This window comes from Raphanus sativus, chromosome 2 (assembly GCF_000801105.2).
Source record: "Raphanus sativus cultivar WK10039 chromosome 2, ASM80110v3, whole genome shotgun sequence".
Taxonomy (NCBI): Eukaryota; Viridiplantae; Streptophyta; class Magnoliopsida; order Brassicales; family Brassicaceae; genus Raphanus; species Raphanus sativus.
Genome location: NC_079512.1, coordinates 3,498,203 through 3,520,451, shown reverse-complemented (window position 1 = coordinate 3,520,451; position 22,249 = coordinate 3,498,203). Strand labels below are relative to the sequence as shown.

Sequence of the window (22,249 nt, the reverse complement as noted above, 5' to 3'; positions counted from 1 at the left end):
TGGTCCGCTCCTGGTCTAACTTATACACCGAGTTCAAGTAAACTCTACTATTTGAAATTTACAGTCCACTAATATTAGATTTTTTTTCTTGGACAATCCAATCTTGGTAGATCTATAAACTAAAAGCATCTGCAACAATGATTCTTAACAAAGAATTTTTAGCATTAAATTATTATAATAATTGATGGACTTTTTAAAATTTAAGAATTTGTGCCAAATTAATTTTTCGCAGTCCTAGTTAAGGACTATTTTTCCGACAAACTCTTTACTGTGCGCGGATTCCATCGCCACGTGAGAACCCGCGATTGTTTTTTTTTTAAGCTGAAAAAGAAATAAAAATAATAAAATAATTTTAAAAAACTTATCTGGGTTATCGAGCCGAGAGTATCGGCATTGCTGATGCTCTAATGTCCTTTTGTTCAGTGTCTATTGGTACTCGTTCTTCGTGGTCTTTGATACCCAGGCACCGAGTCTAAATCTGGATACAGGGCCGTGCCTTCCATAAGGCTGATGACGCAAGAGCTTCAGGCCACAAAAAAAAAATTAGAACTCTCGAGGCCACATTTTCAAAGTATTATAATCATTGAGTGGCTAGATGAAATAGTTTTTGACCTTTTAGTTAAAGGATTTTCTTTCATGTATTGTTATTTTTCTTAGACTTTTGAAAGTTTCTTTCTTTTTCACTTTGACATTGTATTTATCTTTTGTTTTTGGACAATTTCTTTTGTTTCTATTTTTGTAATTTAATGTTTCAAGTAACTACTAAAATGCGATTTTTTATTTGTTAAAAACACTAAATATTATAGAGAAAGAATCAATTACTAGTAATATTCACTTAAAATTTTGATACAGAACAAAACAAAAATACTAGTATGTATTCTTCAAAAATATTAGATATAAAATATATGTTGATAAATAACATAAGCCACTATTTATGAATAAGCTTTAGGCCACTAAATATCTCGGGACGGCACTGTTTGGATATGTACTCTGATTAAAATTGTATAATCCCCTTTCCATCTAACTCTATTTAAAAAAATCAATATAACTTTATAATTTGTGTAAAAAAAGAAACTTTCTAAGTTGTGTCATGATCCAATTAATTTATCTTATTATATGGTTATCAGACATTTTATCTGATATTTTTTAAATAAGGATACCATTTCTGAAAATGTTTGAATGTTTCACTGACTCAAAGATAGAGATGTGATTTTTTTAAGATTTAGATAACGTAATCTAGAAACACACATGAAGCAGGCTTTTCTGTCTTGGTCACTTATCCTTGAACCCTGTCAAACCAGATATAGAGATAGGTCTGTTGCTGGTGGCTTTATCTGATTTTATTACATGATTAAGTGTTTTCGTTATTTTTAGTTACAATAATCAATACTATTAAAATATGAGCAATTTTTATCGACTATGTCTTGGACTACAAAAAAAGTTATAACAGTCCAACTAAAATAAATACATTAATTATTATCACATAATGTTTTTTAATCTAACAAGTATCTATTAATTATGAGATATTATTCGATATGCAACCGATTCCTACATACATGCAAAAGAAAATTGGTTTGATTAAATATTTATATAAAAAACGTTTATGTTTTAAAAACATTTGAAAAAAAATACTTAACTTTGTTTTTTGTTTTTATTATCATTTTTTTTTGATATAATGATATATATCTATTAATTTGTATATATACAGCTATATATTAATCCAAATGCAAAAAAAAAAGAAACAATTTCTTCAAAACCCTCACTAAATATATAAAAATATAATTCATATATTTAGAGTATTAAAATTAGATATACATATACATGTATATATATATATATGTGATAAAAATAGTAATAGTTTGATACTATCAATATTTAGTACACGATGAAACATGTTATTATTGATATTTTTACGAACATAGTTTTACGGGTTATTTAAACACATGCAATATATTTATCAAATATTAACTAATTCAACAAATATATTAACACAATTATATCAGAAAACACTACATTAAAACATAAATTGATGCAAGAGAGTATGTGTCAATAGTTTAATTAGTTGTAAAATATAATTATATATATAAGAAAAATATAAATAAAATTTAATATATAATACAAATATAAATCAAAATTAATGCGATTAATGAAATTAACTTTTAAATTTAACATAAGTCATAAACAAAACATCAAAAGAATCTAATAACATGTGACTAACAAAAGTAAACTTACTAAATAAATGAAAAATTATATTTACAAACATAAATCCGTAAATTGTAATAGATGTATATAAATTGTTGATGCTCAAATATATTTCATTTTTAATATGCATCCTCTCAAATATTGATCCATTACACTTACAACAAGATGAAAATTTAGTTTGACTAAAAATAGTGTTAAAATTGGAACATCACTTTCATTTTATATCCATCATTCATCTAAACATTCATGAATATATATTAGAATACTCTAACTATAATAATTTAAATCAAACCGGATTGCATATTGGGTCATCTATTAGTTCAACCGATAGCCAGATCCTGGGTATTAGCTGTTATTATGAGTTTTATAGGAACTTTAAATATTTTTTTATTAAAAACTAAACCGGATTATATATGAGACCACAAAATTTGTCGATTTAACAGCGGGTCGGGACGGATTTTAAAATACTCAATATAATATTTCATTTATAACATCCAAATGTAGATACAATAAAAATACAAATTTATATCAAATAAATTTAGATTGTTTCGAAAAATTATCTCGCGGTTTGAAACCGCGGGTCAAAATCTAGTATATTCTATTAAATTATAATCATGACCAATTGATAAATGATTAGTCCAACTATGTATTTCATTTATTTAATAAAGTATTCTATCAAATTACATTAATATTATCACAAAAAATACAAAAAAAACTCAAATATAAAGAGTTTTAAAAAATTAAATATGGTGCAACGAAAAAAGTAGAATACTCGTTCTAGCTCTCAGAGGCCTCGGCCTAGCCTAATATCAGTACTTAAATTGGGTTGAAAGAGAAAAATGCTACAATCCAAAGTCATATGATCTGGGCTTTCTGTATCATGTCCATTTAGATGCTTACAATTATTTGGCTCTTGAGAATTCAATGTTTTTTTTATTCTAAAGAGACCAGTCAATTAGATTTCTGGTCACCGGTGAAAAAATGTCTTTTGAATTTGTCGGCTAAACGGGAAAGCTTTTGTACGATGGCTCTTCACTTACGGAAATTATTTTCTTTGATTTTTTCAGTTAGATGCATAAGTCAAGTCACGTCATTATCTTACTTCTTACTTATAATAATATCTTTCATTTTCTTCTTCTTCTGTGTGTTCCATAATGCATCCAGTTTCGGAGTTGACATGTATTAAATACACTGAACCCTAGAAATTGTAATTTTATTTTATAATTTCTATTAACACGTCCTTTCGATCATCGATCATCGATCATCGAGGAACATGTCATAAAAAATAATCATAAAGGCCAATTTTACCAAATTGAAGGTCACATCAACGAATTTGTCGCTCCATATGTAGGGGCTGTGAATCAATCATCCACGTGAAACACATTTTGAAGTTTTCCCATCGGGTCAATGTGAACACTTTTTTTGTATGACGTCATCTTTTTGAAACACTTATGATATCTTGTCTACATGCTTTGTATATAGGACTCGAACCGGCCGAAGTTAGAGTTGTGGTGCAAGATTTTACAGATCATACATACATATATTTTTTTTATTAACATAATGATATCTCATATATGTTCTGCGGCTACTCAAAATCAAAAGTAAAAGTTCATATTTCTTTGAGTGTCTAAAAACAATATGACTTAATTTCACCCGATATATAAAATCTTCAAATCCATTACCTTACTACCACTTTACCACAAGATCTTGGATTATGTATATATATTACATATTTCAAGACATGTTTATAGAATAACCAGCATGGACGCTAAGAGTTAACGTTGAGATATATATAAATGTAAAGCTCTAATGAAATGCGAAGGTGGATTTAGCCGGGGAGTAACTATTCTACAATTTTCATGTTTTATTTTTGGAATATTTAGGCTTTTAAAATGGAAGATTAATAGGCATACGTCTAGATGTAGCTGAACCTGAACCCGAATCGGCCAAACCGGAACAATTTATTTGGCTAATTTCTATCTGAAGTTGTTTGGGGAAATATTCGTCGATCTGATGCTTTATACTTTCGTCAACGTCGATCTATTGTTTATATTGGAACACATAAGATAAATAATTAAAGTAACAAGGAAATTATTTTAAAACTAATACAACTTGCTGTTACCTCTTAGGCCTTAAGGTGTATATTGGATCTATAAGGAATCGCCACCAAGGCATATCCTTTGGTTTAATTATTCCACGCTATCACTCAACTTAAAATATGGATTATATACGTGGCCATTATATATATTCTATTACTACTTTTGTTAAATAATACTAGTATACAAATTTTTCTTTTTGCAAGACATCTCTGAAAAATGAATTAATAACATGCCTTTTTAATTATCAGAAAATATGGATTCCAATTATTAATTCTTTTGAATTTAGTATTATACGGAGTATTAGTTTTGTAATGTTATTCAGTCTTGTGATCTCTAGAGTTTTTGGGGTATTTTCTTTGAGCTAATGACATGTCTTTTGAATTTCAAGGTTTTTGTATCATAAATGGTAGTAACAAAACAATAGTATTATATTTTTTATATATGGAATTATGCATCGTTTCTTAAAAGAAATCATGGTTTTTAATCTCGTCAATAACTAAGCCAATTATTGTATCTAATCAATAATTGGATACCGCTTAAGCCACCGCATTTTAGAGCAATGGCGGCAGCAAGATGATAAAATGTATCCACGATTAACACATAACTATATCTGTGTGACCGCACGGGTATCAATTTTCAGTTTTTATTTATTTATGCTAAATAGTATATTTGTAATATTTAATCGTTTTATATTGACTAAGTTAGGGGTGGATATTTGCATATCCACTCGAATTCAGTTAAAATATATTCGGGTTTGAGATTTTGAATTTAAAGATTCTAGTTCTATTCAGGTATTTATAAACTTTGGTTCCGGTTTTATTCGGATTTTTGCGGGTTTGATAACCCGTTTAAATTATTTTTAATTTTTTAAATTTATATATCTTTAAATTATTTGAGTCATGTAAGCCAAAGTACCTAAATTAAAAATTTAAAATAGGTTTAGCTTGAATATTTGGATGAAGAATAAATATATATTTTAAGTATTTTGGTGTTTTGATTATTATTTATCTACTTTAGATGTTTACTTTCGACTATTTTTTATATTTCAAATATTTTAAACAACTTAAAATAACTTATATCTTGGATATTAACTCGAAAAATAGCTAACATATTGTAGTATATAAATATGATTTAAATACATTCGAATATCTGAAATATTTCGTTCAGATAAGGCTTGGTTATGGTTCTCTAGATACCAAAATGGTAAATCCGTTTGGATAGTATCTAGTTTCGGTTCAAATTTGATAATATTCTTTTCATTCAGATTTATTAAACGAAGAGTTGATATTATAATTTCCATGAATTGTTTGTCTAACAAAAATGTATTTTTTTTAATTTGACATTGATTTAATTGAAAAGTTAATGAAGTATATTTAATTCAAATTTAATTTTAGAAAACACATTAATGTAAGTGGAAAAGATAAAGCATTAAAATAGGAAGTGTTATTTAATTGTGTATTTAATTCAAATTTTAATTTTGGAAAATGCATTAATCAAAGTGGAAAAGACAACATTAAAATAGGAAGTATTATTTAATGTTAGTGGCATAGAAGTGTAAATAACACTGAAAACTAAGGAGCATTCTATACGTGTACTTCTCTTTTAATAATATAGATTAACTATGCCATTTAATGATTTGACTAGGTCGTATCACTCTTTTCACATCATCAACTAATTTGGTGGAAGCTATTTTAGACTAATTTTTATTTATTACTCCTTTCCTTCCGTGTAAACTGATGTTTAAGGAATATTTTTTTGTAAAATAATTGATTTTTCACTATTCTAAATAGAATTTAATAGCATTTGAATTTCGTCACTGATTACAAAATACTAATTATTTTTTCTATTAATGGAATAAGTTTTATTTAATAATATTTTATGTGATTAAGATATATTGTATAAAAATTAGTATTTTCTTGATCTACATAAAAAACTTTAAAAACCACTTATATTGATACAAAGGGAGTAACTATCTATTCATGTTTCTACGTAGGAAATATAAATTTCGGATTCCAGAGAAAAACAAAACTATACAAATTAATAAATAAAAGTTTATAAAAAATTACAGAGGATATAGAATCGTTTCTAATAATACTTTTCATAATTGTGATAACACAAGTATCCACGTTAAAAGTTACAAACCAATCCATTCAAAAGAAAACTCAAAATCCGCCTCAAGATTTACATAATTGCAATATTAGCAAAATTAATGCCGTGATTGACTACATACTAGTATATGTTGTTTTCGTGCATAGTTGAACAATAAAATTGGTTGGAAACGGCGTCGAGACAACGTGGTGGTTTCTGATTAGCTAAGTTAGTCAAATGAAAACCAAACCGAAACGGCTGAAGTAAATAAGTTATTTACATTAAATATTTTATTGTGTGTGTGGAAATGTTTTGGAAGTCGGTTTCGTCGCCAGCTGGTTAAGCTCCAGATAGACGGCGAGGATTAAGTTGTCAGAATATCAAATAATCTGACGTGGCTTTTACCATTCTTCTTCCTTTAAAACACCAATCATTGCTTCTCCTTCGCCTGCACATTCTCTGTCTCTCTAAATATTTCCCTCTTCCTTCTGAAACTTCTGTGCGGTAAAGAAAGCATAACTTTTTAAATTTTGATATAAAGAAGAAAAGAAAAAAGATTTAATTGGTGTCTTTTAATTTACTGTTCTTGCAATGGTCTTGTTTTGTGAAATCTTTCTTGGTGAAGAAGGTAACCTAGAAGACGGAGAGTGGGTTAACGAAAGATCATAGTAGTAATCAATTCTCATCAAGAAAACCAAAAAAAAAAGTTTTTCTTTTCAAGTCTTTCATCTGTTTCAGAAGATCATAAGAGAGTTTGCGTTACCTTCTCATCGTTTTCTACTGGTAAATTTTACACTTTCTTGATTTTTCTTTCTTTGTTCTCAAGACCTTGAATCTGATTATAACTTTCTGTTGATCATAATCTTTGAACAGGGTTTAAAAAATCAAGAAACCATGACCACAAGTCTACTAAGTGATCCAACGATGCTGATTTCAACAACAGAGGTCATGATCGCCTCTCAACAGCCGTCTCCATCGCCTACAACACAAATCTCGGGCGACGAGCCTGAGCCCGTGACGTGTGACTGCTGCGGATTAACCGAGGAGTGTACACAATCGTACATAGAGATGATCAGAGAGCGCTACATGGGTAAATGGATCTGTGGTCTTTGTTCTGAAGCTGTGAAGTACGAGGTTATAAGAACTAAACGATTGCTAACTCCAGAGGAAGCTATGGCAAGGCACATGAACACGTGTTACAAGTTCAAATGCTCAAGCCCACCTCCTAATCCGACTGGACATTTGATCTCTGCGATGAGACAGATCTTGAGAAGAAGCTTGGATTCTCCAAGAGTGCTTAGGTCAATGCCTAGTAGTCCTTCTAAAGATGAAGATGATTGTGTTCCAAATGTTTTGTCTAGGTCTGATAGCTGTTTCGCCAGTTTGACCTAAAAAAGCTCATAATTGGAAAAATAAGTGTTTAAACCGGGTGATAACCGCGGTTTAAGGACCACCACCTGGTAAGGATCCGGTTTTCAGATTGCAAGTTTTCGTCATTAACCAAAACTGGTCTCTTGTATGTGTTTTTTGCCGGATTTGTCTACCTGTGGAAAGTTTTTGGCCAAAGCTTAAAATGTACAAGTCTTGCGTTGTTTCTTGATTCCTCCCAATTGCTAATAACTTTTGTCATTGTGTGCTTAGTAGTTAAACAAGAACAAAATAATGTAGATACTATTCGATTAAAGTTTGATGATAGAAAAGGATATTCTTACTACTTGTATCATAGTGAAAAGACATGTATGAACAAAAACCATCGAAGGTAGTAGTAGTAGGGCCATGCTTATCTTCATTATGATTCTCTATCACAAAACAGAAATTGAATAAGGTTCTTCTTTAAGCCATTAGACAATACACTGGTTTCTTTTTGTTTGGGTCTCAAATTTAACTTATTTTGATCAAAAGGGCTGCAATGCAACGTAGGTAATTTACATATACAAGACGTTTTAAGATATGTTTTCTTGTTTAATTATGAATAAATTAGATGGGTTGGTTGTCTAATATTCACTAACTCATAATCTGGTTGCATGGAAGCTTTGTCGGACGTCCGCTTGCGCTTCGGAATCGGAATCAGAATCGAAAGCTTGTAGAAGCTCTCGGAATCTCGCTTCCAATGCGTTTCCAAAAATACCTCTTTAAAAACACGTTGGAAGCTTACGATTCCATTTTAGAATTACGTTCCCGTTTTAAAAAATACAATATCATAAATAAATAAAAATATAAGAAACATTGTTTTTATATAATAGTGAAATAGAGAATATATATACACAAACATTGAAACTAATACTATATATTGTCTTTATGCATTGAGGGTTTATTAGAGATATATATTGTCTATATTCAAATATATTATGTTAATTATTTACGAAATATTAAAAAATAATTAGTTTAATAATATTTTATAAACTTAGTTTATGTATAGTTTCATGGTTTTAACATAAAATCATTTAATATTATTATAAATGAACAACTTTTTATTTTAATTTGAATCATATAATTGTTAGTCACATTTGTAATCTATATATTTTGATATATATATACATATATAAATATACGCTTCCGACACGTTTCCGTTTCCTACTTTTTAAAAAATTCTCGCTTCTACGCTTCCACACGATTCCGCTTCCGCGTATCCGTTTCTGTTTCCATGTAACATAGCTCATAATACTATCATTTGTTACAAACAATAGTATCCAAATTTGAAACTTATTCTATTATGATAAAATCCAGAATAAGAATCTTATTTGTGCATATTTGTAACGTGTAAGCACTCGCATATTGGCTAACTATATTGATTCGACATTTGGATTACTTAACGAGTATATTTTTCTTCAACTTGCTATATAGAATATAATGAATAATCAAACCGAAAAAGAGAACAAAATAATTTAGAAGATGTAAATGTAAAACGTACACAACACAAGTTTCTATATGTGTACTGAAAGTATCAAGTTAACAATAACTTTTGGCAAACAAAAAAATTCAACTCCAAGTTTAGTTTCCTATGTTTCTTGGCTAGAAGTTACTACAATATCTAATATCTACTTCTCGAGCATCTATTTTCGTTTCACTAATGTTTTCTTTGTATGTGTTATTAGCTTTGGTGCGGGTTTTGATTTACTGCAAATTGTTTTAGTCTAAACTCTAACCCATGCAAGTTGGATATCCTCTGGTTGCTTTTGGAAATTAGTATGTTTTTCACTTATCATCAATTGTCACTTTTTATAATATATTGCTCTGGTATGAGTTAATTTGATATGACTATGAAACATTATGCTTAAAGTGATAAGCGAAGTAAATAGATGAAGAGACTGAGTAAATTTTGAGAGAACAATGTCAAAAGATTGGGTAGATTTTGTGACTCGTGTAAGAATAGAGAACAAGATGTAAAAACATTAAACATGTAAAACTTGTGGAGATCATGTAACAAACCACTGTATATCTCGAGTTTGTGGAGATATGTTTAAGTGAAAACATGTAAAACTCACTTTAAGCTTTTATAAATACTAGTGTCAATAATGTTGGAATTTGAGTGTACTGACTGTTACATTTGCTGATGGCGTTGACTATTGTACATACATTCTATGATAAGAGATTGGCTTTGTATACTTTAACTTTTTATGATTAGTTCAACTAATCATTTCGTAAAATAATGGAGTCATGCGTCTGCCGTCCCCTTTTTCTGTCACTTGGGCTCTTTTTCCCCGTCTGTCATTTACTTTTAATTTCCATTTGCACAAAAGTAAATTTATTTATATATGGAAAAATATATAATCTTTCTTTTTATTATGTCAAAAAGAGAATATAATAGTATAGTGTACGGTCCTATAGTATTTTTTTTATGTCAAGGTCTTGTAGTATTTATTTGCATTATCACGCTTTATGGTGCCCGCCCAGAAAAACAACAACTGATATTGAAGCTGGCTGGCCCATAGGTATGTATTAGAGACAAACAAAGCCCAAATGCCTAAACGTTATTTTTAGAATAAATGGAAAGCTGATTCTATTCCATTAAATTCCAAATCAAAAACGTTTTAGAATAAATGGAATACTGATTTCATTCCATTAAATTCCAGAAATAATAATTTTTATCATTCCATATATTCATTTTATTTGTCACCAGTTACACATTGATTTTTACATCTTTTGATTTTAATCCGGTACAAAGTTGGTATAAAGTTCATAATTAATTTCGGAAGTAACCTTGAGATTTGTGCTGTAAGTTCTAAAGATGTCTACACAAAACGGCCACTACAAAAGTAAATTGTTTTTTTTTTCTCAACAACAAATTTCCATTAACTAATTGTAAATATATGATTAGAACTTCATGAGATTTTAAACCCAATATACAACCAACGAAATCTAATAAATTATTTCAATCAGTCAAATCCGTTAAAGTTTCGTCGTATATCAATTTTCCGATAAATTTTCGACAAAAACTATTGTTGGAACTATCTCGTCTGAAATAAATATCCACCAGAAAATACATAATGTACATCAAAAAATGGAAAAGTTGTAATCGATGTATTTTGTGGATTTAGAGCATCATTGTTGGTAGAATATCTCACATGAGTTTCTTAAAAATATAATAAATTAATAAAATATAACAAAATTATTGTTTCAAAATTTTAAAATAAAAAGATTGAATTAAGTTTCTCAATGTAGAACCATTTCTTGCTTTTCTCCTCTTTTTTTTTCTTTCTTACCTTTTTCTTTGTTTTATAAATGGCCTTACAGATCTCGCGCTTGTCAGCTGAACCTAAATACATTTTTTTTTTGAACAACAACCTAAATACATTATAATCTGAGTTTTTAGTGTATATTACTATCGAGCATTGTTTGGTGACTCTGGACTGCTACATGCATGTAGATCAGAATCACACTTATATAAGAAACTTTGACTTTTTTTACGGATTCGAAAACTTGCATAAGTTTAGCACTGTTTAAAAAAAAAAATCGGAGAGCTAAGTAATCAACTATCACAGGTTAGTCATAGTTGACACATTCAAGTGCAGCCTTTCACAAGAAAAACGCATCCAGTTAGATAGGGTGCTAACGCACTCAACTCGAGTTATTGATGTTAATTTGTCGCTGACTTTTTTTTTTTTTTTTGATGATCCTGATATTCAGAACCTCGAAAGAATCCGACTAACGCCAATGACCGTCCACTGGAGCATAGCCGAGGAGCCCGCCGAGGTATTTAAGAGAGCTGGTGATCACCCCATTTAAATCCCACCAATGGCCACATGTTAGGAGGTTTCTCCGTATTAGGTCCGAAGGTCCCTCAAAATAATTTATCGCTGACTTTAAGAAGACCTTTCAGCCTACATTTTTCGTGCTGATAAAAAGAGTTATAAGTAATGATGTTTCAAGTTGCACAAAAAAAAGTAATGATGTTTTAAATATATTTTCATATCTTTATACGTTTCCTGCATAATTTCATCAATCTTTTTCATTTTGTTGATAATCAATTTCTTTGATCTACAGTGATTTATGAATGTCTTTAGCAAAAAAAAAAAGAGAAGTTCTTTGATCTACTATGAGATATATAGAATTATAAACTCTGATTTAATTATACTATAGTAAAAGTTTGATATAGTTGTTACATTGACAAAGAACCTGAACCACTATATATATATATCCAATGTACGAAGCTCTAAATTGATAATGAACCACTAAATGTACGTCATCTCTCTTGTTTAATAAAATTGCATCTGAGATTCAAATCCTTATAACCGGAAGATAAATGCGAGTCGCAACAATATCTCCGCCGGTGGGAGATAACTTGTGGCTATAAGCTCTCGTCACTGAGGGAACTGCTAATTCTGTAATTAATTACTATATTTTTGCTAGTTACGTATGTTATGTAGCCCTACACCTACTTCGCGGATGGTGTGCAACTTTTGCTAGTTTCTTAAAAAAAATTCTTATAAAAACAAACCTCTTTCTGGGAAATCGTTTTTGAGAAATACTCACAGTAATGTAAACTAAATTTTAAAGGCTAGTACTATTCGAGTGTTGATAAACAAAAGGTTGATATCATGTGGATTTAAAGCTAGAAATCGAGTGCTTAGCATGCATGGATAATATTTTTAGCCATTTCATTCGTTTTAATATTAAATAACAAATAAATAAGAAGATAACTTTTTTTTTTCCTCCAAAGAAAGTATATATTTATAAAACAGAGTTCGTACAACCCAAACCAGGTAAACATAAATACAACCAAAGATTAAGGAACCAACTTCCTGCCCAAAAAATGATTCTAAACGTACACGCCAGATACCACAAAGATGTTAAACCTTCTCACATGCTATTAGGCTGGAGATCCAAAAAGGGGCACCACTAGCTACATAAGATTGGTACCAACGATCCATCACAGCACTATCAGCAATGAGAAAAACACATCTATTGGCATTTCTTGATTCCACTTTGCTTTTCCAACAGCTAAACTTGCACAAAAACTTTTCCATTTGTTGGGCTATAGCTGTAAAAGATGGCCAAGCTTTTGGTCTCTCAATTACTTTCATGAGCACTGCATCTTCTCCTGCAATTATAACTCTGTCAACATGATGAGTAACCATGCATTCAAGAGTCCACTTGAGTGCTTTTTCCTTTGCTTCCTCTAAAGTAGCCACACCAACAAACGATCTTCTACTGTGTAACAGGGGTTCACCATTACTATTATCCAAGCCACTCCAGCGACCTGAACGTTCTTCAACCACTTCACACCATAATTACATTTTACCCAATTAAAAGGAGGTTTAGTCCATGTTCTCTTAGCAGATTTAACCACCTCCTCTTGTCTTTGTTCTCCCTCTCTATCCAACTGTTGAGTTAGAAACCATGAAGCCGCTTCATCATAAATATTGAGTATGATCTCTTCTGGCCTCTGCTCCTTGGATTCAAAGATAAATCTGTTTCGATTCTTCCAAATGAGCCATAAAACCCATGGATAACATCTCCTGATCTCCAAAGGCACCATGATGTTTTTGCTCATTTTGATGAGGTAACTAAAGTTCACAAAAAGAGACTCCTTGTGAAATCCATTTTGAGGCGATGGAAAGTTGGACAAAGCCCATACTTGTCGAGCCACTTCACACGTGAACAGAACATGATTTGGAGTTTCTTCCTGCGTTCCACAGTGTTGGCATATCATATCAACTTTCATACCTCTCGTTACCAAATTACTCGCCACCGGTATGGCATTGGATAAAGTTCTCCACATGAATGCTTGAATTTTGGGCGCAGTAAGGGAATGCCAGATTTCATCTTTCAAGCAGTTTATGGATGGTTGCATTCCGGCTTCCTGAAATGCATGACTCAAGACAGATCTAGTAGCTAACCAATTTCCTGATTTCACCGAATAGTCTCCACTTTTGTTATGCTTCCAGATCCAAAAATCCTCACAACCAACTGCAACTTTGAGCTTGACTATTTCTTCTACATCTCCAGGAAAGAAGTGATCCTCTAAGACGTCCCTGTTCCATTCACATGTGTCTTGATTTAAAAGGTCACCAACCTTTAGTTCAAGATCAACCAGAGGATTCTTCATCCAAGGATTCCATCGCCCTCCAAAATCACACCATGGATCTATCCATACTCTAAGAGACATCCCATTACCAATTTCTTTTCTCAATCCCTTTCTGAGCAGGGTTCTTCCATGCATGAGACTTCGCCGACCATAAGAAGGTCGTGTACCCATTTCCGCTTCAAGGAAATCACGGTTCTCAAAGTATCTGCTTTGCAGCACACGAGTAATTAGAGAATTTGGATTCTGCAGGATTTTCCAAGCCTGTTTTGCCAACATTGCTTGGTTAAAGCTTTCCAAATCTTTAAATCCTAATCCACCAAGCTTTTTTGGTAAACAAAGAGTTTCCCACTTTATCCAGTGGATTTTGTGTTTATGCTCCACCGAGTCCCACCAAAAATGTGACATAGCGCTTGTCAAATTTGCTATAGTTGTTTTTGGAAGCTTAAAACAACTCATCGCATACACTGGAAATGCCAACGCCACAGCCTTGAGTAGTATCTCTTTTCCTCCTAAAGATAATGCTCTTGCAAACCAACCAGACAATCTCTTCTTGAGCTTTTCTTTGATAAAGTTAAAGAGTTCTACCTTGGATCCACTGAAGCATTCAGGCAAACCGAGATAAGTTCCTGCTCCTCCTTCATTGAAGATACCCATAGTTTGTCGAATGCTCTCTTTTACTTCTTCTTTAATCTCAGACCCAAAAGTGATAGACGATTTCTGCAGGTTGATAACTTGCCCTGTAGCTGCTCCATATCTATTCAACACCTCCTGAAGCGCTGTTGCCTGGCCACTCTCCGCCTTACACATAAATAAACTGTCATCAGCAAAAAGCAGATGACTAACTGACAGTCCCTGATCAGAAAATTTGATCCCACTTAGATGTCCTGCTCCTTCAGCTTTCCTCAAAAGATGAGTTAAACCTTCCGCACATAAGACAAACAAGGCTGGAGATAATGGATCGCCCTGACGCAACCCTCTTTGAGGAATAATCAGACCATGAGGATGATCATTGATTAAAACCGAGTAAGAGACGGATGAAACACAAACCAGAATCAATTCAACCCATTTTTGATGAAATCCCAAAGCCAAAAGCAGAGCTCTAAGATACTTCCACTCCACTCTATCATATGCTTTTGACATATCGGATTTTATGGCCATGTACTGCGATGCCACCGGTTTGAAAGTTCTCAAGCCATGAACAACTTCATGTGCCACTAGTATATTGTCGGAGATGTTCCTTTCAGATACAAAAGCAGATTGATGCGGAGAAACTATCAATGGGAGCATCGGTTTCATCCGTTTGACCATGATCTTTGCCAGAATCTTGTAAAACACGGAACATAAGCTTATAGGTCTCAACTCGGTCATCTTTGAAGGCTTGACTATTTTGGGTAGCATGCACAGATGAGTAAAGTTCCATTCCTTATCGAAGCTTCCGTGAGTGAAGAACTCTTGCACCTCTTTGATCACTTGTTCTCCTATCTCCTTCCAAAATCGTTGGAAAAATAAAGCGCTCATTCCATCAGGTCCTGGAGCACTTGATGATTTAATAGAGTAGACGGCTTCTCTGATTTCATCTTCAGACACCTCAGATAGTAGATCCCTATTCATCTGTTCAGTGACCCTCGGTAAAAACCCATCAAAAAAATCTGAAAAGTCACCCAGATGAGTCGATGAGAACAGTTCTGAAAAGTATGATGAAGCAATTTCGCCTTTTGAAGTCTCATCCCTGAATAGGATACCATTCTTATCTTCCAGAATGTCCACACCATTTCGACTTCTTGCCATCTGAACCGATGCATGGAAGGCTTTAGTATTTCTGTCTCCACATCTTAGCCATTTATCTTTACTTCGTTGCTTCCAAAAGGCTTCCTCTTCTTTATTAGCTTTCACCAACTCTAATTTGATGTTTGATATTCTGGCACGAGACGGATAGACACAAGATTCTTCAGCCTCCAAATCTTCTTGAAGTCTTAAGATTTTTCCTTTAGCATTCAAATCAAGACTTTTCTTCCATATGCAAATTTCATTTCTACATCTTTTAATCCGAGCTGATAAACTAGAGTTCAGAGAACCTCCACGATCACTCAAAGAGTCAACTATTTTCTCTTTTAGATGCGGGAGAGCTAGGAGCTTGCTATCAAATCAAAATCTTCCTTGCCTTCCAACATGTTTCTTCTCAAGTGTGACCAATATAGGTCTATGATCTGATCCCCGTTTTGCTAGAAACTCTTGATTGACACCCGGAAACAGATGAAACCATTCATTGTTGCCAAAGTATCTGTCCAACTTGCATCTAACCCAGTGATTTCCTCTACGGCCTCCCCATGTAAAAGGATCTCCTTTACTCACAGGTTCCTTCATTTTACACGTCTTTAGCATGTCATTAAAATGCTCAAAAACTGTGTCACACCGAACAGGTCCTCCAATCTTCTCATGGTTTCCACTGATAGCATTGAAATCCCCTAGCATGCACCACGGACCCCTTCTGTGAAGACCAATTCTGGATATCTTCTCCCAAAACCACTGTCTTTTACTCTCATTCGGCTCCCCATATATACAAGAGACAAAAAATTGTTTTTCCCCCAGCTGAATACCGATATCTACCGGGTTCTTATCAGCAGAGATCACTTCAACATCAACCACACTTTTCCAAAAAACAGCCAGACCACCGCTTCTTCCTACCGGATTTATGGTATATACACGGCTGTATCCTAACCACACTTGAATATCTACAAGCACATTTCTATTATGCATAGTTTCCATCAAAAAAAGAACCTCAGAGAAATATTTTTTACGTATTTCCATGAGTCTGAGAATTGTCAAGTCCTGGGAGTGACCCAGTCCTCGACAATTCCAAGCTAATAAGCTCATTGATCCTTGGACAGTCCCTCATTCGGGACCGCCTCATGAGTTATTTGCTTTGTAACTTTGGAAACTCCACCCATCTGATCAGACGCTTTCCTTTTCTCCATACTACCAATCAACACACCATCTTTCAGGGAGATTTGAATATTCTCTTCATTGGCAACACTGACCTTCTGCTTCCTCTTGTTTTCCCCGGTCGTTTCCTTATGTTAATTTTCTTTGACGAGGTCCCGGACATATTGAGATCAAAAGACTTCAACCTAGAGCCCGTAGAACCACTCGCAGAAGATGAAGATACAGACGACTGAGAGTTATTAGAGAGAGCCTCTCCTCGGGTCTGATGATCAGATCTCCATCCAATAACGGGGTTTGCTCTGATAGCTGCAGCCATTAGTTTTTCACCTTGTTGCCTTTGCCCTGTTATACGATGCTCAGTTTCTTCAGCTGAATAATCAAAAACTATCCCTTTATCTCTCTGCAAATCTCTTGTCACCATTGGCACTGGTTCCAGACTCAAAGCAGATTTTTTAAGCACCGGATCTTTCTCAGCTTCTTTAACCGAGTTCTTCACTCTTTCTTCTCTGATAAGCCTTTCTTCTCCTTGTGCCATCTGAAGATATTTTCTCATACCATCCAAAACTTCCGGTGCAATCCTCGGTCTTCCAGTATTAGGATTGATTCCAACCTGGTTCTCTTCTAGAACATTAAAGAGAGGATCACTTTCCAGTAGTACCGGATTGACTTTTTTCTTCACCACACTGCCCCCTGCTCTTCTCGTGTCTGCTTCTAGTTGTCTTCTCTGGATATTGATAGGACAGACATAATCATCATGAGTTAACCTTTGGCAGGTAATACATCGTTTCTGAATTCTTTCGTAGTTGAAGAATACTTTTGTTTTTCCACCTTTCGGGAGAACGATGACTTTTTCTTTCCTCAGTGGTCTCGACACATCAAACCGCACCTTCACTCTTTCATATATATTACTTCGAGTCTTCAAGGGATCAAAGACTACGACAATGACTTTACCCACAATATCTCCAATCGCCTCAATTGCCAGCTCGATTTGATAGTTGATAGGAATATTCCTAATCTGTACCCAAAGGGGAATATACTGAAGAGAATCAGGAGGCGGAACTTCCTCCCATCTCTCAACGACAATTGCCCAATCATTATACGTGTGTACTCCTTTTTCTAGCACCTCCACCAGATCATGTTCATTATCGAAGATAAATTGAAATCGTTCTTGGGAAAGAGCAAGACCTCTGACTCGACCTTGTTTCTGCCATTTCCTCGGCATCTCGTAGATGAACTTAGACATTTGCTGGCAAGCAGGGTTGAGCAGTCTTCCAATTAGGCTCCTTTTGTTTCTTTCACTCGAACTATATTCCGGTAGATCCGGCATGACAAACGGGACATCATCATCATCTTCTTCTAAAGACATGGCCATCAAGGCCTTATCCATCGCCGCCGACATCAAAAAGTTTTGCAATCGAAACTTGTAGATGACCAGATTTTCTGAATCAGACAACAGAACCTTATCCACACCCAAATCTTCGTATAACACCTCTTAATTGCTTCTGCCCTAAAAGTATCACCTCCACTTTTTGGACCAGAAGAAACTGAAGCCCTTCTATGGGAAACAAACTTAGATCTTTAGAACCGTTGCTTCAACACAGATATGTAAAGCCGGTAACTTCCGATCTGCACTCTTTGTTAATCACTTTTTTTTTCTTCGCCCTTTATATCCCTTTATATCGCACCGCTTTCTCACCTCGGTTCTCGAAATAAGAAGATAACTAGATGTTGCTTTTAGCAAAAAAAAAAAAAACTAGATGTTGCATCCACGAGAACGTGACACGTCGGTATGTGTGTCTCACGCACACAACTTCGTCTTTCACGTGCTTGCATGTGCTGTGTGTTACATTAATTTGAAAGTTTACCCAAAAAGGGCAAACCGATTATTTGCCGTCGAAATTCTTAGACCATGATCAGGGTCTTTTGGGATGGAGTTTGTAATGTAATATAAGATATTTTTCGTAGTTTTTAATTAAAAAAAAACTAAAACATATCTTCTAAAATAAGAGATATAAGCAACATCTTTTAGTTGAAAAATGTCAAATCATATTCTAAAAACTTCAAATGGGTCTCCCCCATTAATCATGCTCTTAGGTGAAAGAAGAGTTCAACTATACAAATGTGCCACGGCGTTATTCAATTGTAACCCTTGAATTGTCAAATTAGAGACAACGTACGTATTGGGCAAAATAAATATTAGCATACAGCTGTTTGTGTTTCAACTCATATATTTATTTATATTTGACTTCGTAGATTACAACTTCCGCACAGAAGTCATAGCGATTGTGCAGCATATATAATTTTTCATGATGACGAGACGGAGACAAAGCCTTGCTACTTGACAAATATGAAACATACCACCATGCTTCCGCCATGCACATCTGAAAAAATAATTGGTCAAACGGATTATATTTAACAAAACTAATTATTAAAATACATACAAGTGCAAAATGTTGGAAAACAATTTACAAACGTAGCTAGTTAGATCTAAGTTCGATTTCATTGCTACGTTTGATGAGACATATATGATTTATGTTTTAAGACCTCTTCCATGTGTTAATGTCCCTAGTCTAAAAAATAAATTTGAACTAAGTACCATTATTCATCTTTACCACCACTAAGTACATATTTTCAAAAATATCTTGTTTATTAAAATATTAAAGACTCTTATATCTTTGTTTTTATATGCTTTTCAAAATTTTAATCCAAAATTCTAAATCCTAAACCCCCAATTCTAAACCCTAAATCTTCAACTCTAAACCCTAAACTATATACCCTAAATTCAATATCCTAAACCCTAAACCCTGAAACCTCAACTATAAACCCTAAATCCTCAACTCTAAACCCTAAACTTTATACCATAAACCCTAAAACATCAAATCTAAACCCTAAAACATAAAATCTAAACCTTAAATCCTAAACGTTCAAATCTAAACCCGTCATTAAAAATAGTGGTAAAAGTGGTTAGTGTAAACATGAAAAGTGGTACTATGAAAATATTATTTTTGGCAATTTCTCTTCACAGATTTCTATATACTAAACAATTTTAAAATTTGGAGGCTCAATATAGAAGGCACCACTAAACGTACGTAAAAATATGTTTCTCTTTTTAGCAGGCGTTGTTAACGACTAAGAGCACCCTTGACACCACCAGAGTGTCTCAGAATATTAATACTAGTAATATTTTGTCATAGTTTTTAATAGATAACTAATATTTTGTTTTATTTCTTAAAAAATGATTCATAAATGTTGACACCCGTTAGAAAACAGTATTTTTTTTTTGTAAATGATTTATAGTCCCCAAAAAAAGCAGTATTTTAAGAGATCTTAATCTATAACCGATCCGATCATCTTTCTCTCACTTTTGTTTTTTTTCTTCTGAATATTTAACTGTTTTGATACTCTTATCTTTGTTGGAAATGCACTAATAAGTATACACTAGAAGCTTTTACGGAAGTTTCATAAACTAACAACTACATGCATACAAAGCGACTATACATTGGCCAAACTCAAGAGGCGGCGCGTGACCAAGTTGTCGTACCAGAATGGTGGCTATAACAACTTAACACTACTCTAAGACTCTTCTTCTTTGAAAACTCTACGTAGAGATTCTATCTTATTAAATGTGTGCGGAAAAATATTATATCTTCATACGAAGTGTGAGCATTGATTAGTTTATATAGACAGTTGAATTAAACTAGGCATAGATATGCGTTTGCGTTTGTGATTTGCCATCAAATTCCTTACAAGAATCAGATACCCCATGCCCTGACTAATTAACTACTCCCTCCGTTTCGAATTATATGTCGTTTTGGAGCAAAATTTTCGTTTCAAAATAAATGTCATTTTATGATTTCAATGCAACATTTATTGACTTTTTAATCTAATCTATTTTTCTATTGGTTGAAATCTAATTAGGTGTATTGGTAATGATGTTTTTATTTAGTAAATATACAAAATTAAATGTTTTATTAATCTGTGTGCCGAAGTCTAGAACGACAAATAAATTGAAACGGATGGAGTATCTAAAAGGAAACTAATCTAAAAATTAAAGAGAAGAAAAGCGAGCTCTAGATGATATATATCGCGCGATATTTTTGGACTTTTGAAACGTCATCTTGCCTGCATATGCATGCACATTAGCTTTGTGATTTATGACGATAATCACGGTTATGACTTTTAATTAGTGCTTACGTTACGTTATATATTTATATATGCATATATGCAGCTCCGAATTTTTTTTACATTTTTAACACAATCAACAGTAAATTATAATGTCGTACCTGTTACATTTAAATATAGAGTGATATATCCTCCCAGACATGGTCAACTTTCTTGGCGAGCCAAGGATGTAATCACCATTTCGAGTTACCTTTAAATTATTAATTTTCTTTTGAACTTTACCTTTAAATCATTTTGGCTGTAACTACTATGTATTTATCTGTATAAAATATCACATCCACCGATCCACGGTTTATGAAACTATAGCACAGAACGATCTTTCAATTCGATATTATAATTGAATAAAAATTGGGTTCACCCGCTGCGGTGAACTCTCAAATTCACCTCAATTGTTAGCACCAATCAAAGTGCCATGTAAGATTAATAAAAAATGAAATAAAATTAAAAAAAAAGAAAGAAATAAGAAAGATGTAGACTAATTTTTTTAACGCCATCCATGGCTTTTTCTTCATCACCTACACAAAATATTGAAAGCTTCTTTATCATCCACAAAGAATATTGAAAGTTTTGTTTGTCAAATTGGTAAACCCAAAACATTAAATCCTAAATCATTAGATAAATCTTAAAAAATAAATCCTAAATTCTTGGATAAATCCTACATTTTTGGTTAAACTCTAAACCTTTGAAATATCTCTTTATCCAGCGATTTAGGGTTTATCCAAAGGTTTAGAGTTTACCCAAAGGTTTAGAGTTTAGTATTTTGAGTTTAGGGTTTAGTGTTTTGGATTTAGATTTAAAATATAAGAACAGAGGATTGTAGACACCAATTTGACAAATAAAACTTTCAATATTTTGTGTGGATGATAAAGAAGCTTTTAATATTGTGTTGGTGATGAAGAAGAAGCCATAGATGAAGTTACAAAAAATAGTCGACGTATTTTTCACTTCTTTCTCTTTTTTTCTTTTTAATTTTGTTTCTTTTTTTTACTAATCCTATCTGACACTTTAATTGATGCTAACAATTGAGGTAAATTTGAGAATTCACCATACGTGTGAACCCAAGTCTTATCCGTTATAATTTACTTCCATTGTGGGTTTTCTTTAATTCATTAAATGCCATGGTCAACTTTCTTTGACGATCCCGGGATATTATCACCAATTTAGGAAATTTCAAGGGCAAATTTGTCATTCCATTTATAAGAATCGT

At 32.9% G+C, this 22,249-nt stretch overlaps 2 protein-coding genes across 2 annotated transcripts; one reads left to right on the top strand and one right to left on the bottom strand.

Moving 5' to 3' along the window:
- Positions 1-6,837: 6,837 nt before the first annotated feature.
- LOC108821185 (uncharacterized) lies at positions 6,838-8,018 on the top strand. Its single transcript, XM_018594234.2, has 2 exons — positions 6,838-7,172; positions 7,263-8,018. Exon 2 carries the CDS (start codon positions 7,284-7,286, stop codon positions 7,779-7,781), a length of 498 nt encoding a protein of 165 aa, XP_018449736.2. The 5' UTR covers positions 6,838-7,172; positions 7,263-7,283; the 3' UTR covers positions 7,782-8,018.
- A 4,990-nt stretch (positions 8,019-13,008) lies between these two features.
- Positions 13,009-18,259, bottom strand: LOC108831512 (uncharacterized). The gene is made up of 3 exons (XM_057001966.1): positions 16,956-18,259; positions 16,079-16,663; positions 13,009-15,976 (listed from the first exon to the last, which is right to left on the bottom strand). Exons 1-3 carry the CDS (start codon positions 18,257-18,259, stop codon positions 13,009-13,011), a joined length of 4,857 nt encoding a protein of 1,618 aa, XP_056857946.1.
- Positions 18,260-22,249: the final 3,990 nt, after the last annotated feature.

Excerpts from the sequence above, each read along its gene's own strand:
- LOC108821185 (XM_018594234.2), top strand. The coding sequence starts at position 7,284 with ATGACCACAAGTCTACTAAGTGATCCAACGATGCTGATTTCAACAACA.
- LOC108831512 (XM_057001966.1), bottom strand. The coding sequence starts at position 18,259 with ATGTCGGCGGCGATGGATAAGGCCTTGATGGCCATGTCTTTAGAAGAA. Across the intron at positions 16,664-16,955 it reads AAAACAAGAGGAAGCAGAAG|AAATGTGCTTGTAGATATTC; the intron begins GTCAGTGTTGCC and ends TATGCATAATAG. Across the intron at positions 15,977-16,078 it reads GAGAAGAAACATGTTGGAAG|TTTATCAGCTCGGATTAAAA; the intron begins GCAAGGAAGATT and ends TCTGAACTCTAG.